The sequence below is a fragment of the Pinus tabuliformis genome, chromosome 5_2, assembly GCF_031772625.1.
Source record: "Pinus tabuliformis cultivar Carrire ecotype Pingquan chromosome 5_2, CPIR1, whole genome shotgun sequence".
Classification (NCBI taxonomy): Eukaryota; Viridiplantae; Streptophyta; class Pinopsida; order Pinales; family Pinaceae; genus Pinus; species Pinus tabuliformis.
Genome location: NC_142306.1, coordinates 879,616,506 through 879,634,347, shown reverse-complemented (window position 1 = coordinate 879,634,347; position 17,842 = coordinate 879,616,506). Strand labels below are relative to the sequence as shown.

Below are 17,842 nucleotides of genomic sequence, written 5' to 3'. Positions count from 1 at the left end.
ACCAGATCTGGGCAAGTTCGCGCCTCAGTTTTCCTTATACGCCCTGACTGCTGTGGAAAACATTTGATTCTTACTCTCTATGCTCCGGAGGTGGCCCAAGCTGATCGCATGGCTTCCAGCTTCTTGGATGCTCCAGAGGGTTTGCCGATGCATGAGGGAGCCATAGCTAACACAGACTAACCGGTTCCTCCTCTTTTCTCCTAAACTTACAAATTATCATAAACCATATTAATACAAAAGTATTATTTTACTATCAATTATAAATAACATCATTTTGTATCAACTTTATATTTTCACTGACGTGTAATTTATTTCATTGTTAATATGGAATTCGTATATAATATTTAAAAGAGAGAGAGAATGTTAGAGAAAACAAGTTTAAAAAAATTACTTATATTTAAAACATTTTATTAGTATGGTTGAAAACCAAAATAGGTATCTTAACTCCAAATCTATGGGAGAATATAGGTACAAACTTTTCCTCCAGCTTTTCTTGAAAGATTTGATCCCTCTACATCATAAATTAAGATAAATCTAAACTAGTTTTAATATATCATTTATATTTGACAAAAATTTACTTTATTATTTCTCTTATATGTTTAACCATCAACTTATTATATCACTAAAATATTGATAAAAAACATTTAACTTCATTATGTTTAACCATCAACTTATTATATCACTAAAATATTGATAAAAAACATTTAACTTTCATTACCTATTTTCTTTTTTCTTCTGTTATATATTAAAAAAATTGTTTACAAATAATATGATTATAAATTTAAGAATATTTCCTTGCACATTATGACACATTTAAAGAGATTACACAACTATTACATTTATATTTTAAAATTATAATATAAAATTTTGATATTCACTATTCACTATTAACATTTATTTTTTTCAATATAATCTTGTAATAACTCATAAATTATAATTCACAAATTATTTATATACTAATATCGTATGAATTAGGTATATATATTTTAGGTTGCTCCTTTCTATTCATTATGTAATAAATATAAATATAAATTTATCATATTTTTTTAAATAGTAGGAAAATCTATTATAACTCAAATATATTTTATGATGTTCCTTCTTAATCATTATTTAACAAATATAAATTAAATTCATCATGTTTTCTTTTAAATAGTAGGAAAATCTTTTATAACTCATAACTCAATTGTCAAACTAGCAATGTTAAAGTTATAAAGCTACTAGCAAAGGTATAACTATGGAGTTATTATCTCATATAAACTAACTGACCATATATAATAAGTGTAGTCTAACTTATAGACGAAATGACATTTTTAACTGTAATTTTTCTGGTTATTTTAATTCCACATTTTTCATGGTAATTTTTCTGGTTATTTTTAATTCCGACAAAGATTTTTAAGAATTTATATTTAAATTGTTAAATCTGTAGAATTCTAGTGCCCCAAGGTATTTTTAATCAAAATCAGAGGAAAATTTTTAAAAACTTAAGTTTAAGTTGTTTATTCTCTAGAATTCTAGTGCCCCCAAGGTTTTTTTCAAGGGGTTGAATCCATTTATGCATTCAAAAATGCATTTTAAATAACAAAAAATCACATTCTTTCTTGAAATTGTTTTACTTGATTTGAGTGAAAAAATCTATTTCATCTATAAGTTAGACTACACCTAGATAATAATAATAAGAATTTTGTTATGGAGAAGTTTGATAAATGGGTATGGAGAAAAGAGTTGGGTAGAAATAAGTACTACATTGAGGAATTCAACCTAAGTGTGATCTACAACAAAAAGAGTTCATTGGAGCTAGCATTCTGTGGAGGGCAAAGGTTCTTATTGCTCAACTAAGAACCAACTAGCATCAACTTTTTTGGAAATGGGACCGTGGAAAAGGCCTAAAGAAGCTTGGGAAGATTGAGTGTATACATTTTGCATGTCTCGGGTAGTGAAATCAAAAAAACATTTCATTTTGGAATATGATGTGTTCAAAGACATCAAAAAAAGTTATGAGAATATGTTAGCATCAATTTCTTAGCACTGTTTTTTCAACGAGAGGATTGTTAGAAAGTTGGGTCAACATAATCAATTTAATAAGAAAATGATTGAATTGTAAAAAGCGAAACTCAAAAACCCCCTACCGCATCATCAATTTAAATAAGAAAATGATTGAATTGTAAAAAGCTAAACCCAAAAACTTGATCATTCTATAGACTATTTTTAGTCTCATGAACATCAAAATATCATATCATTTCATATAACAATTAATTTTCATCACAATAAAATTAATTATTTAAAAAATTCCATGATGTTGAAATCGTAGTTATTTTATTTTAGGGAAAAATTATTTTATTTTATTGAGAGAAATATGAAACCAAAACCAAATCGTCCTTTGATCACTGTACAGAAAGCCCATATAACAGTGAATTACAATTTACAATTTACGATGAAGGGCAAAACCAAATCGAACTCGATTATTCGAGGGCGAGCCCATGCACCGTTATTAAAAGCAAAGTCTTTAAAACAATATTGTGTTGTCTGAGAATCGCAAGAAAACTACATGAGCTCCAAATAAACGCTCATGTTAAGCAAGTACTTTTTCAATCATACAAACGAGATCTGGATTTGACGTCTCCTGGGTCTGGAGAACCCAATCATTAAACACATCTTGATTGTATCTACTAAAGTCGGCGGATTTGGGATTTGCAGTTTTTTGTTTGGTTAGCTCGGTCCCGGATTTCTTCAAGTTCGTTTTATTTTATTATTCTTTGGGTATCTGTCAAACCACCAAATAAGTACTTTTTCTTAGCTTCCCCATTGAAATTTTTAACCTGTTGTTCGACAGGGTTTTGGGTTTAACGTGGAACTGTGAAATAATCCATATTGAGAGATACGCACACGATAAATGGCTTCCGAATCTGACCAAACGAGCTCTACTTCTTCCAATGATAGTCCTGATCAAACGAGCTCTGCTTCCTCCAATAATGGTCCTCCAGTAAACAAGATCGAGCCTCTGAAACTACCGACATTTGAAGAAATCCGAGGCCAAGAGATGTGGAATAACTGTGCAGTTCGCAGCGTTTTCAGCGGTGTTTTGGGTATGAAAGTAATCGCTTCACATTCTCCTCTTTTTTCCTTTTTTCTCATTAATTCCTCTCTCTGTGTACTGTGACAAATACAATAAAGGTCCGCCTTTTATAGCAGTGCTTATGCCTATACATTTTATTTATTTATTTTGTTCTTTTATCCCACGCACGAACCCATCCAAATCCTGGTCTGAAAATCACCTAGAGGTTGCGTATAACATCCTTCAGCTTCACAATCCCAAGGTGCATATCAGACCCAGGTTTTAGATGGGTCTGTGTTAGTGTCCATGTTCAATGCACCCGTTGCATCATCTAGATTGAATGCACTGTTAGACACAGCAAGTGTTAATGGATGCCCTGCCCCCCACTGGGCCTGTAGACATTAAATCATCTCACTTTTTTTGGCGCAACAAGTTGAATTTGGAATACTGGTCCCATTGGTCATCTGTTCCTAAACAGATTTGACGTATGTAAATTCTGATGTAGCCTTTACTATTTTGAGCTGGATCTAAAATAAGTGATGTTGCATTTCTTAAGGAGGTGGACTTGGAATCTTCATGGGCTTGTTCTTTGGTGCTTTAGAGAACCCACTTATGCAAGAACAGATGACTGCTAGGCAACAATTTATATATACTGCAAAGCAGATGGGAAGTAGGAGTTGGGGTTCAGCCAAGGCATTTGCAATCATGGGATTGATTTTTTCAGGTGTAGAATGTGCTGTGGAGAAGGTGGGTTATTCACGAGGTTCTTGCTATTTTATCTTTACGTGCATTAAATCTTCAGCTCACCAGCTAGTCAAAAAATTATACTTTTAACTCAGAAACCTATTTTTTATTGGTTGAAAATAGAACTTATTTATTTGAGGTCTCTGCAGGCAAGGGCTAAACATGATACAACTAATACCGCAGTTGCTGGTTGTGTTACTGGCGGAACCTTATCTGCCAGAGGTAATGCCTAAGCTTGCGTTTTGACTGAAATAATAGTTGTGGTGAAATGCTTTTTCTTGTTTCCTACCTTTCAAATTGCAGCTGTGTGTGCTCATTAATAGGTATTTGTTTCATATATTTATGTTTACATTAAATATCTCCTCGTTTATTTAATCTGTCTTTCAAAGGACACATGCACTAAGTCAATAAGCTTGTATTGCTATGTACAGAATGATTTTAAGAGATTACAAAATAGGCCCCAATAGACGATATTTCAAATTGTGAGATATACACTAAGGGAAACACCCAACTATATAGTGCTAAGTTCAAAGGGATTACTAAAGGCCTTCAACAAAACTAGATACATGATTGACAGAGGTACAATATCTAGAACATTGTGACCCGTTGAGAAATATAACTTGGACAGGAACTTCCTTAAACATTGTGGAAGTCGTTCGAGATATTTTGAAAACTAAGTTTGTTTTCTAATTTACTTTAATAGAGTGTATTTCATGCATTAATAACTTAGATGATTTATCTCAACCGTACATCTCAATGAGAGATTAGGGGCACCAACATGGAGAGTTTAGACATGGAGAGAAATAGGTCAACATGGAGAGTTTAGACATGGTTTCTTTGGCTGATAGGGACACCAATCAATTGAGCAGAGCTGAAGAGTAGGAGAGGAGCGAAAGCAGAAGGAAGGAGGAGGCCATATAATGGCCATCTGTACAGCAGATCCATACAATCATATTGATCATGATGACAACAGTCACGTTGGGTTGGAAATTTCTACATGGTGTCAAAGCTATTTTTCTGATTGAGTTTCTCAATGGCTTGCAGTAGTAAATCAATTGTCGGAAACAAGGACCATAAGTTAGAGGATTTCAATATTTTTTTAAGGGCCAGTTTTCATATCTGGGAGTTTGTTGAGTAGATTTAAAATATGGCATCAACTAGACTTGGATTTGAGAATAGATTGGATAGTGCTACAAATTTCTTGTCTTGGAAAGTTAGGTTTACACTCTTCTTGGAAGAGAATGATCTTGGGGATATTGTCAAAGATGTTGTGCTTTCAACTACAGATAGCAGTTGGCAGCTCAAAAAAGAAATTAGTGAAGGCCAAGCAGATGATCATGGATGTAGTTCGTTGGAAATACTGAGAGCGGAATGAATCAATATTTTGTCAATTTAACAATTTTTAACCATTAATGCATCACATGATTAACCATCAGAGATAAAATACATGAACATAGAGATTTCAAATTGAGAGAAAACCAGTTGAACATTTTGCTATCAACTTCAATTTATTACATCAATAGGTGAGAACACCAATCCTCTATAAGCATCAACTTGCAACTTTCGTAGGCACCAACCTATGGGAGACACCAATTCCCCAACTGAGCACCAACTCAGCAGAATTCATGGGCACCAACCCACAGGAGACACCAATCTCCTAGCTGAGCACCAACTCAGCAGAATTCGTGGGCACCAACTCATAGGAGACCCCAATCTCTGACTTGAGCACCAACTCAGCCTCAAGCTCTTTCTTGGATCTGTTGTCAGCAACTTTTTGGTCCTTAAATCTTCAGTAAATCATAATCAACCATGCAATCTTCAGGTTTTCTCCTTCAAGCCTAATCACAGCCACTGTCCTGCCCTTGCCTTGTCTTCAACTGTTCTTAGCTTATCTTCTGCAGCATGAAGCTCCTTAATCCAAAAGGGATTAACACCACTGTTCCTTCAAAGCCCAGTGTTCACTTACAAGTCTCTAAAACCTTCTAAACAACATATTTCCCATACTGGTCTTGTGCAAGTGTACAGACGGATTGCAAGATTTCTTCCATCTCTGTATTTGCGTCAATGCAATGATCCAAGCACCCTATGTTATGACACAACATGGATGCGTGGACAAGGCCACGACTTGTCCAAATTTTTCTCCAATGTTACTGTGTTTTCAAGTGCTTCTCTTCAACGCTTCTGGTAAGATCAAGGAGGCTTCTTCTTTGCTTGGTTTTGACATTAATGACAACTTCTTTCAACAATCTCCACCTTTGTCATTGATGGCAACCATCATACTCCCCCTGTGATCATGATTCTTGATATTTCTCTCCCCTCTTGACATCAAAGGCAAATGGGTAACTCCCCCTGAGTGCATCTTCTTCATATGACCCGTCAGCTACTCCCCCGTCTTTTCTGCCACTAAGGACTGCTCCCCCTGAGCTTGTGCTTCTGATCTTTATCCATATCAGCATTAGCAGTGGGATGTTTGTGCAAGAAAGCATTGCTCCAGGTGGAATGCAAGCTACCTGAGTCAGTTTCCTTCTTAATGAATTCTCTTAATGGCCCTCTGCCATAGAAAATCCATTCAAAGAAAACTTGAATGGTGCTTACAAAGCTTCATATGAGTTTCTCAATAAAGAGTCATATATCAGTTATAGAGTACTGTCAAGGTCACTTTCTGTACAAGCCCTGTTAGAGTGATTTACTATGTCTTTTAAACCTTGCTGAAGGAAAGCACCTGAGCACTCTGCAGATGATGCCTTTTTCCACTTTTCAGTGTCGCAGGTTGAGCCTTTAGATAGAATGAAGGCAAAACTACCTGCTGTTTGATCCACCAAGTTTTCATCATGGCTGACACCTGTCTCTAAGTTTTCACAGTTGTTTGCAAACATTAGTGTATTAGAATGGTGACCAGCTACATCTGACCAGACACTTGACAACCCTTCAGTATTATTTTGATCAGCATGTCCCATATTTCTGACAACTGAATCTTTCATATTTCCTTCTGAGTTCAAAGAAAAGGTGCGTTCCTTATCTCCCTGTGATGTCTCAGCTTCAGAGGCAATTTTACCAGTACCCAGAAATTCATCTGGAAAACTTGGCTTTGGAATTATCTGTGTCTTTCATTTTGCTGCACTGATTAGAAGCCTATTGTGTTTTATCTGAATCCATAACTAAAGTGTTAACTTATCCAGATTCCAGAAGATGCTGACTTTAAATAAATTTTGACGAATCAATTGTGTAGTTTTTTTCCTCCTACCGGATCAGCCAATTATTCTTCCAGAAGCTTTGAAGGATTGCAGCTAGCAAACGTGGACACTGTATTATCTTCACATTTTGTTTGGTCTGATGCAGGTGAATCAAAATTTGTATTCTTTCTTGGAAGAGGATTGAGGGAAGCTGACACATCACAATCAGACATGGGCACTGCAAAGCCCTTGACTGTTTCACATGGCATGTCATCACTTTTGTTTTCTTCATCTCTCGTGTAACAAATTAATTGATGACATTTCCATACCAGGACCTTGGTCATAAAGTTTAGAAAGGCATAAGGTATTAATCTAAATACTGAAGTTAAACAATTTGATTAGGGGAGCTTTCGTAGTATGCACTACTATACCCAACTTAAATCTTGGAAGGAGTCCTCATGAAAGTTGGTCTTCAGCAAGCTCAACAGCTGCTTTGTTTTCTAGGCCATCTCTGTTGGTAACTTCAGTAACTTCTTATGTAAACCACTTCAGGCACACTCAGCACACCATTATCACCATTAGAAGTGTTGAAAAATGTGTAACTAGGTTTGGTCTTCGTAAATATGAAATGTACTTTTGATTCTTGTAAATTGTAAAATGAAAGAAAAATTATTATTGTTATTTTTGAAGCTGGGTTTCATGCTCAAGGTCTTTTATTTTAGAAGTCAAGCACCCATTGAGTGCTTCTAGGGTTTGTCCTAGGGTAAAGAAGTCAAAAGAGTATTTTCATGTGGAAGACCCCATTGGGTACATTGTAACATGTAAAGAATTATTTTTGTATTTTAAAGTGTCAAAATACCCTCCAAGACCAAGTCAGCTTGGCAGCTAAGAAGTCGGCCTATTCTAGGGCATTTCGTCCACCTTCGATGCCTATATATAGGAGGGAACTTGACCTCCTTGAGACATCATTCATCCTCCCATCAATCTAGCGAAGGAGAAGAATAAGAAGGCCAACGAAGAAGGAAGAAGGACGAAGACAAGTGTTTGGGTTATTTCTCTCTCTTTTCACACGTGCAAAGGAAAGGAGGCTAGGGTTTTGTTGTTGCAAGATTGAATTTGGAGAAAGTGCAGAAAGCAGATCGAAGGAAGGCTGATTAGATCATCCTCAAGCCCTAGAAGAAGGAGAAACTTTATCGAAGGTCAAGAGAAGCCTTGGAAGCCCTAAATTAGCTCACATGTGTGAAGGCAATAGTTGCTTTTTGGGGGGGGGGGCGTAAATTTCAGACCTGCAGTAGAGGCCAAAATTCTGTAGCTGGGGGTTGAAGTTGTGCTGTTGGAAGAGATTTGATTGGGTTTGACTTGGACAAAGGAAGCACATCATCAAGAAGGTCAGACTTGGTCTTGGAAGGGTATTGGTCTTGGTCTAGAGGTCTTGGAATTCATCAATTGAAGAATCTATAAGAAGAGAAGAGATTTGTGGGTTTTCCTCTCAAGTGGAGAGGTTTTGGCCTTGACTTGTAGTAGTCTATATCCTGCATTCTTGTGTTCTGTAGATCTTCTTGTTTTGGTAGCTGTTTGATGATAACAATAACATAATAATAAGACATCACAAGTAGTTATCAAGCATAAGAGAAATCACACTGAGTATTGCCTATAGATTTCTCAACATGGTATGAGAGTTAAGGTTGGCGAAGGGCATGATGAAAATCACTACTCTCTTGAAGAAGTCTCTAAAAAAGTGTTCTATGGTAGCATGTCATCTCAAGAAGGCTATCAAGGCATTGTGAAATCTCCTATTATCCATCAAGAATAATATGACCAAGTCATCTACAAAGGATGAAGGATTATTTTCAGCACTTACTGGCACATTTGAAGATGAAATTTTTTGGCTAATTGACAGTGGAGCATCAAGACATATGACTGGTGAGCACAAGCAACTAAAGACCTTATCAAGAGAAAAATCTTCTTACTCCGTTGAACTTAGTGGCAAGAAAGGCTATCCCGTAAGAGGAATTGGATCAACCTCGCTGGAGTTAGAGAATGGAGGACATATTCATTTCAACAACATCCTATTTGTTCTAGGTTTGCAAAAGAATCAACTTTCTATCTCATGTCTAGAAGATAAGGGAGATAGAGTTGTCTTTATAGATGGAAAGGTTGTAGTATGGGATAAAAACGCTAGCATCAAAAATGCAAAGATGATTGGGATTTGTGAAAGAAGACTCTACAAATTGCTAACTCCGCTCTCTCAAGCTTTGGTTCACATTGAAGTAAGTCCATATGAGCTTTGGCATAGAAGGTATGATCACCTTCACTACAAAACCCTACCAACTCTAAATTCAATGGTGAATGGCATCCCTGAACTCAAGGAAGATCATGAAGGAGTATGCAAGGGATGTGCATTAAGTAAAAATGTCAAAAGACCATTTGGAAGCAATGCTTCAAGGTCAAAAGAAATTCTGGATCTCATTCATTCTGATGTCTGTGGTCCTATGTCTACAAAGTCTCTTGGAGGTCATCTATATTATGTGACATTCATTGATGACCATTCAAGGAAAACTTGGGTTTATTTGCTGAAATCCAAGGATGAAGTATTCAACAAATTTCAAGAATTCAAAGCTGAAGTGGAGAACCTTATAGAAAGAAGAATAAAGATACTAAGGTCCGACAATGGAGGAGAATACACTTCAAAGGAAATCATAGCTTTCTGTAAGGAGGTTGGGATTAAGAGGGAGCTGATAGTCCCATATAATCCCAAACAAAATGGAGTTGCAGAATGAAAGAATCGATCTATTGAAGAAAGTGTAAGAGTCATGTTACATGATCAAGATTTGCCAAAATTTCTGTGGGGTGAAGCAACAAAGGCTGTTGTATATATCCAAAATCGAAGTCCTCACAGATCACTAGACAACATGACTCCTGAAGAAGCATTCACCGTGAAGAAACCAAGCGTGGACCATCTCCAAATATTTGGTTGTCTTGTCTATATTCACATTCTGAAGGATAAGAGAAAGAAGTTGGATCCTACAAGCCTGAAACCTCGCCTTAGATAAGCCGTCGACCGTCTTGCTGCTACAGTACACTGACAACAGCACTCGGGGAGATTACTCGTGCGTACGATAGGGTAGTCAGGTAGTACAGTTAAGGGTACGGTTGATCCTCCTTAGTTAGCGCCCTGAAAGATTGGGCCGAGTACTATTGTTGGACCCTTATGTATATTGCGATTTGTAGCACCTGACACTCCTTTGTGACCATAGTTCCCTCGACTCTTTGAAGATCACCCATTATCTTATTTGCAAGATCAGATCCACCAGTTGGGGTTCTACCACCATAGTACGATTCAGATCTAGCAGTTGGGGTTCTGTCGCCGCCGCCATAATCAGATCCACCAGTTGGGGTTCTACCGTCGCAGTACCATTCAGATCTAGCAGTTGGGGTCTGTCGCCGCTGCACCAATCAGATCCTCTAGTTGGGGTTCTGCCATCGCAGTCCAACTCACATTCAGCTGTTGGGGTTTCGCAGGTAGATTTGACCCTCTGCGCAGCAAGGCTTGTGGCTGCTATAGTCTGGGCTTGATTTTCGCAGGACATTGGGCAGGATCAAGTTTTCTGTAAATTGGCCATTGCAGTATTGATTAGCGGGGAGTAAAACTCCGAGTCTGAGGCCTTCCCGAGACACTTACAAGAGACTTAGCCCATAAGCTTTAGGACGACGAGCTGATCGCAGTGGTACCATTCACTTGTCAGCTTCAATTTTTTGGCGGTCCCAAATTTTTTCAAAGTGATGTCAAGTGACCGAGATCTGTGTATGGTAGAAACCAGAGCTCAAGTCATGGCCAACGAGAAGATCAAGCGCCTTGAAAAGAAGTTGGATTCTTTCCAGGAAGAGATGTAGCAAATTACACAATTCATTGCACAATTCAATAAGAGCACGTTGGGTTGCATCCGGAGGCACATGGTATTGATGAACACCTTAAAGGAGAATCTAGCCATCATATTCACTTACATGGAAATCACCAACATTCCCACCCTCGGCCACCCAAGTTGGACATGTATAAATTTGATGGCTCTAATTCGGCAGTATGGGTAGCACAAATTGAACAATATTTCATTCTGAGTGATATCCGCGACGTTCCAACTAAACTATGTGTGGGAGCCCTTTACTTGGACCAAGAGAAATGGCAATGGTGGCAGTGGCATCGGAAATGTTATCCCGGGAACATAACTTGGCAGGTGTTCTCAAAATCCCTTTATGACCTATTTGACAGAGAATCTAATTTTTGGGTCGTCTTACTAAGCTCTAACAGACAGGAACAGTAAAAGAATACATTGCAGCCTTTAAGACATTGGCCATCCAAACAAAAGGTTTAGGAGATGAATTCTACTTGGAATGTTTTATAAGTGGTCTCAAAGAAGCCATCCAAGCCCATGTTTGGATGCACCACCCACCTACATGGATAGACGCTTGCACAAAGGCTATTGAAGTGGAATGTGCTTTAGCTGCCCAGCTTACTCGTCTAAATTTCATAGCCAAGGGACGCCCCACCCAGGCTTAGGGCCCTACCCAAACACTTAAGGTTCAAAAGGTGTCCCCAGCAGAAATGGCTGAAAGAAGAAAAGAAGGATTGTGCTACTACTGTGATGACAAATACTCCCCGGGGCATAAATGCAAGGAACCAAAATTCTTTCAAATTGATGTTATTGATCACATTTCATCGTAGGAAGCCCCACCCCTTGGGGGACCAGAGGACGAAGTTGAGGAAACCAAGCAGGACAATAAGCTCACAACTTTGCCAGAGGAGCCAGTTATCTCGCTACATGCTTTGGCGGGCATTTCTGAGCCCCAAACTCTTAAAATTAGAGGCTTTATTAAACATCGCCCTGTAATAGTATTGATTGATAGTAGCAACACTCATAACTTTATCCATCAACGAGTCGCCGAAGTTGTTCATTGTTTTGTACGAGTAGTCTCTAATTTCCAGGTCCTTATTGTTGATGGGGGGACAATGAAATGTGAAGGTCGCTGCGAAAATATTAAACTTCAGATGGGAGACTACCACCTAAAGACCCACATGTTTGCGATTAACATGGGTGGTTGTGACATTATCTTGGGTGCTGAATGGCTTCGCACACTAGGCCCAATCACAATGGATTTCCAAGAGTTATATATGAGCTTTAAGCAAAATGACCACATGTATACACTTCGGGTACTCCAGGCAAGCGCTCCTTCTATCATTAGCTCGAATCGAATGGAAAAGTTGTTGAAAAAGTGCCATCATGGAGTTATTGGCTAGTTTAATGCCATCTAGGCCATAGAACCCACTACTCTTCGTATTCATTTGGAGATGCAACAGGTCTTAAACCGCCACCAACAGGTATTTGACAAACCTAAAGAGCTTCCACCCTCTAGAGGGGAACATGATCATAGCATCACTTTGGTCCCAAGGGCACAACCGCCGAATGTGCGCCCATATCGATATCCTTTCGCCCAAAAGAATGAAATTGAAAAAATCATCAAGGAACTCCTTGAAGCCAGTGTTATTCGTCCTAGCATCAGTCCTTATTCATCACCAGTGGTCATGGTGCTCAAGAAAGATGGGGAATGGCGCATGTGTCTCGAATTTTGGGCCCTCAACAAGCTCACTGTCAAAGATAAATTCCCTATCTCGGTTGCTGATGATCTGCTTGATGAACTACATGGTGCTCAATTCTTTACTAAGCTAGATCTTCGCTCTGGCATGAAAGAAGTAGACATTCCCAAGACTGCTTTCCGAACTCATGAAGGCCATTATGAATTCTTGGTCATGCCATTTGGTCTCTGTAATGCCCCATCCACTTTTCAAAGCCTCATGAATCACCTGTTGAAATGATATCTCCGAAAATTTGTCCTCGTTTTCTTTGATGACATTCTCATCTACAACCTAACCTGGGAAAACCATCTTCAACATGTAGACCTGATCTTGTAACTGCTCCGGAATCACAAATTATTTGTCAAATTGTCCAAGTGCTCTTTTGGCATGGAAGAAATTGAGTATTTGGGCCACATTGTGGGTCATGAAGGTGTCAAGGTTGATCCCAAAAAGATATAGGCAATGCAAGATTGGCCCCAACCAAAAACCTTGAAGAGTTTGAGGGGATTCTTGGGTCTCACCGGCTACTATCGCAAATTTGTCCGCAATTATGGTTGCATTGCTAGACCCCTCACTAACCTTCTCAAGAAAAATTCATTCCTCTGGACTGATGCAACACAACAGGCGTTTATGGCTCTCAAACAGGCCATGTGTTCCACTCCAGTATTGGCACTACTCGACTTCACCAAATCTTTTGTGATTGAATGTGATGCTTTAGGTACTGGTATTGGTGCTGTCTTAATGCAGGAAGGTCGACCCTTGGCTTTCACCAGCCAACAACTGAGTGGGAAACATTTGGGACAATCTACCTATGAGAAAGAGATGATGGCCATCTTACATGCAGTAGATACTTGGCGACCATACTTATTGGGGCGACATTTCCAAATCCGCACAGACCATCAAAGCCTCAAATATTTTTTGGAGTAATGTCTATCCTCGCCATAGCAAAATAAGTGGCTAGCCAAAATGTTGGGATATGATTATGAGATAATTTACAAGAAAGGATGTGACAATGTAGTAGCGGATGCTTTATCACGCCAATTTGAAGATGAAAGCACCTTGCTGTCAATCTCTCTTCCCATACCAGATTGGATTGAAGAAGCCCGCAAGGAATGGTTTTCACACCCCTCTCTCCCAACTCATTAATAACTTGAGAGTAGATCCTAATTCCTCAGTTGGCTACTCTTGGAAGGATGAGATTCTTCGCTACAAGGATCGAGTAGTTATATCGCCGACATCCACCCTCAAAACGCGCATTCTGGTAGAGTTTCACTCATCTCCCATTGCAGGCCATGCAGTTTTTCAGAAGACTTATGCTCGCACTCGTCATTCTTTCTTTTGGATGGGCATGAAAAATGACATTCTTACTTTTGTAGCTGAATGTGATGTGTGTCAACGCCATAAAGGAGAAACAGTCAAGTTACTAGGAACCTTACAACAATTGCCAATCCCTGCCTCCGTCTGGATGGATGTTTCTATGGATTTCATTATTGGTCTCCCGAAGTCAGACAACAAATTAGTCATCATGGTGGTTGTGGACAAACTTTCTAAATATGCTCATTTTTGCGCTCTACCCCACCCATTTACCCCCACTTTGGTGGCCCAAGCTTTCATGGACCAGATCTTCAAACTGCATGGCATGCTCGCTTCCATTGTGTTTGATCATGACCCGACTTTCACCAGTAAATTTTGGCAAGAACTTTTCAAGCTACAAGGCACCCAACTCCAACTAAGTACTTCCTATCATCCCCACGACATCTGTGCGGTCGCACAATCAAGGAAGTCCTCGTCAAGTGGAAAGACACCTTTCCAGAAGATGCGACCTGGGAACTAGCCACTATTCTTCAACAGTTTCCGCAGCTTCAGCCTTGAGGACAAGGCTGCTTTTGATGGGGGAGGGCATGTTAGGGTCCAACCCTAACCCCTTTCTTTATGTAATAAACCCAACAGGGTCCAGTCATAGTCATAGTTAGTTAAGGAGTCAATAAAGCCCGTATTAATAATTGTAAGTGGTTGACCCACATTTAAGAAAGGGACCACAGTTAGTTGCAACGAGCCATAATTAATAAATAAAGTGGTTAACCCTTGTTATGCAAAGGACCACTAGTCGTTAGGTCATTTAGCTATAAATAGTCGTAGTTAGAAGGGAAAGATCATTGAGTCTTATTTTGTAATCGAGCTCTGCTTTGTTGGAGGTTGCCCCCTCGAAGAGGCAAGTGAACATTGCTTTCATCTTTGAATAATAAAATACTTGTTTTTCTCATTTTATTCTCTGTTCTGGGTTGTATTTCTTCGCATATTTGGTATTTTGGAATTTATCGCAGGTCAAGAGCATAACAAAGAGATATTCAAACATCAAAATTCATCCATTACATCCAAAATCCTTCTCCATAAGGGAATGTGAAATTCTCAAGAAGCTCTAAGACCAAAATCCAAGTGATGGTGATCAAAATGGATCATCTCACTTCTATTTATACACTCTCTAATGAATTCGATTTAGCTAAATTGGCCTAATTGAGCCTTTAAAATAAAATAATGTTCATAATAACAATACCTTTGGTGACAAGCCGACCAAATAGCTCAATAACTTAAAGATAAGCCTCTCAAGAGGGTCAAATGATCAATAAATTAAGTCCTTGGGCCTTTGAGGAGGCCTAATGAAGTCCAAAGGGTGCCATGACGTGAAACTAGACTCACAACATAGTGGACAAGGGGTTGGCCCCTTGTTTTCCAAACAAGAACATGTGGTGCTCCCAAGTGGGTGTGGGGGCACAAGAGCATCCTCATGGGTCTCCAAGCTCAATAGGGGAAAGATGCCATGAATGAAGAATATTAATCGATGTTAAATTTGGCAACTAGGGCCAAACATCACTTTGGACAACTCTTATGAGGCAACTATTATTTTTCTTGGATTCCTCTTTCCGAGAGGTGTAGGATTAATCTAAATATCATCCCATTCTGACATGTACAAATGAAGTTATGAGTTTATTTTGATTATGGACAAATTGTCAAGGTCGGCCAACCATCAAATTAGCCTCCTCCAGCCTTCAACGTTGCATATAAATATAAGGTGCCTCCTCCTCATTTTAGCATCTCATCTCATTCATCTTTCTCTCTCTCATCTTGATTGGTAACAGATTTCATGAGGTTGACTTTGAAAGTTTGACCAACGTTGACCCTGTTTGACTTTGGTTTTGTGAAGGAGACTTCTGTTTGGGCAGGCCGTTGTTTTGCACAGAAATTGAGGTAGTTTGACCCCCAGTGTTGACCAACGTTGACTACCCTAATTCAAGTTGTTGCGTTGACTTTTGTTGACCAGATTTGACTGGTTATTTTTGGACTGCATTATCTTGCTGTTGGAGGTCGAGTTGACCAAGGTTGATTGCGCTGTTTTGGAGGTCAATTTCAGCCCTGTTGACCAATGTTGACTTTCTGGTTAGGGCTTTTTGTTTCTACTGTTTTGACTGATCAGTTTGGGCAAGTGAATATTGTAAATTGTACTCTCTCTCTCTGCTGAACTTTTGAAGAATTATAAGAAGAATTGATCAAGGGTTTCCCCACATTGGGGTTTGTCCCTGGCTAGTGCCATATCTTGTGTCCTCTTGTGTTGGCTTGTCTTCTACTGTTATTGTTTATGTTCTATTTGCATTTTACTATCATGTTGATGTGATTGCTATACTGGATATGATATTGGGCTAATAAAGAAAATTGAAGTAAAATTGCTCTAAGCATAGAACATACCATTGTTATCTTAAAATTAACATGGTATCAGAGTAAGGTGAAGACAAAGCCCAAGCAAGAGTGAAGAGCAATCACTAAGAGGAGCAATCACTGATCAAGAAAAAGTTTCAATGGCCTTCACATCCTACTTCAAGTTTGATGATAAGCTTCATGATAAGTCTTATTATCATGCATGGAAGATATCTCTTGATTTGACTTCAGAAGAGCAAGATGTTATAGATTATGTGCAGGGAAAGATTCCAAAACCTCCTTCAAATGCATCGGCTGCTGCTAAGACAAAGTACAAGAAGGGTGAAGTCAAAGGCAAGAAGATCATTATGGATTCTATTCATAAGCACTTAGTTGCTTACATCTCCCTCTCATTGCCCTTAGAGGTCTTCCTCCCGAATGGAAGAAACAAGGATGATTGAATTGGAGATGCCTTCGAATAGGAATAATCCTACCGCATTCTTCGCTCATGCCAAGAGGAAGAACAATGCAGGTTGAAAGAAGCAAAGTCAAGGAAGACCGGGATTCAAAAATGGAAGGAAGGGAAGATGCTTCATTTGCAACAAGTTTGGTCACTATGCCAGGGAGTGTCCAAATATAAGGGACACATCTCATGATGATGATCACAATCATTCTAGGGGCAACAACAACAATCAAAGGAATGGCAGGTTCAACAACAAAGGGAAAAGGAATGCTTCCGCTACTCAACATGGAAATGATCAAGCTTCTAAAAGAACAAGAAACTCCAGGTATGATGAGTCTAATGTTGTAAATTCTAAGCAAAAGGAATTTTATCTTATATCTGCCCTCTCTATTGCCTCTCCTCCGGATACTTTGGGAAATTGGTTGATTGATAGTGGTGCCTCAAGGCACTTCACCGGGTACAAGGAAGCTCTTTCAAATCTGATAGAGAAGGATACAAATTTGGAAATTATCCTTGGAGACAATGCCACCTATCCCGTGAAGGGAGTTGGGAATGTTACCCTTCAATTGAATCAAGGTAACACTGTTCATCTTCAACAAGTTCCTATGCGGAGAAGCTGCCAACGCTGCTATGTATGTTCAAAATTGATGCCCTCATCAAGCATTGGACTGCAAAACTCTCGAAGAAGTTTTCACCGGTAAGAAACTTGATGTTTCTTATTTTAGAATTTTTGGTAGTTCCGTATACTTTCATGTGCCGAAAGAAAAGAGAAGTAAATTGGAGGCATCTGGGAAGAAAGGAACTTTTGTGTGTTATAATGAAACTTCTAGGGCATATAAAATCTATATGCCTGGTCAAAAAGAAGTAGAGTTGAGCCATGATGTCACCTTCGATGAGGATGTTACCCTAAGGAAGATTAGCAACCTTCCTATTCCAAGGAAGGACAAAGAAGCAGATGCAGAAAATCAGGGAGATTCGCAGGATGAGCCGATGCCCGATGTTGAAGAACCGATGGATCCCATTGATCCTCCTCCTCATGAGCCCTCCTCCTCCAAAAGGAGACCTTCATGGCTGAGGGAAACTCTTGAAGA

The 17,842-nt window shown here is 38.9% G+C and overlaps 1 protein-coding gene across 2 annotated transcripts in view; it reads left to right on the top strand.

Moving 5' to 3' along the window:
• The first annotated feature begins 2,425 nt into the window (after positions 1-2,425).
• The window catches only part of LOC149162115 (Mitochondrial import inner membrane translocase subunit Tim17/Tim22/Tim23 family protein), a 75,048-nt gene continuing 59,631 nt past the window's right edge, over positions 2,426-17,842 (top strand). The window contains exons 1-4 of one of the 2 annotated variants that reach the window (XM_089437144.1): positions 2,426-2,705; positions 2,831-3,083; positions 3,609-3,799; positions 3,946-4,018. In XM_089437144.1, the coding sequence (XP_089293270.1) occupies positions 2,891-3,083; positions 3,609-3,799; positions 3,946-4,018 (457 nt within the window). In that variant the 5' untranslated portion in view covers positions 2,426-2,705; positions 2,831-2,890. Of the gene's footprint in view, positions 2,732-2,830; positions 3,084-3,608; positions 3,800-3,945; positions 4,019-17,842 lie in introns of both variants that reach the window. The other variant, XM_089437145.1, reaches the window with a different exon arrangement.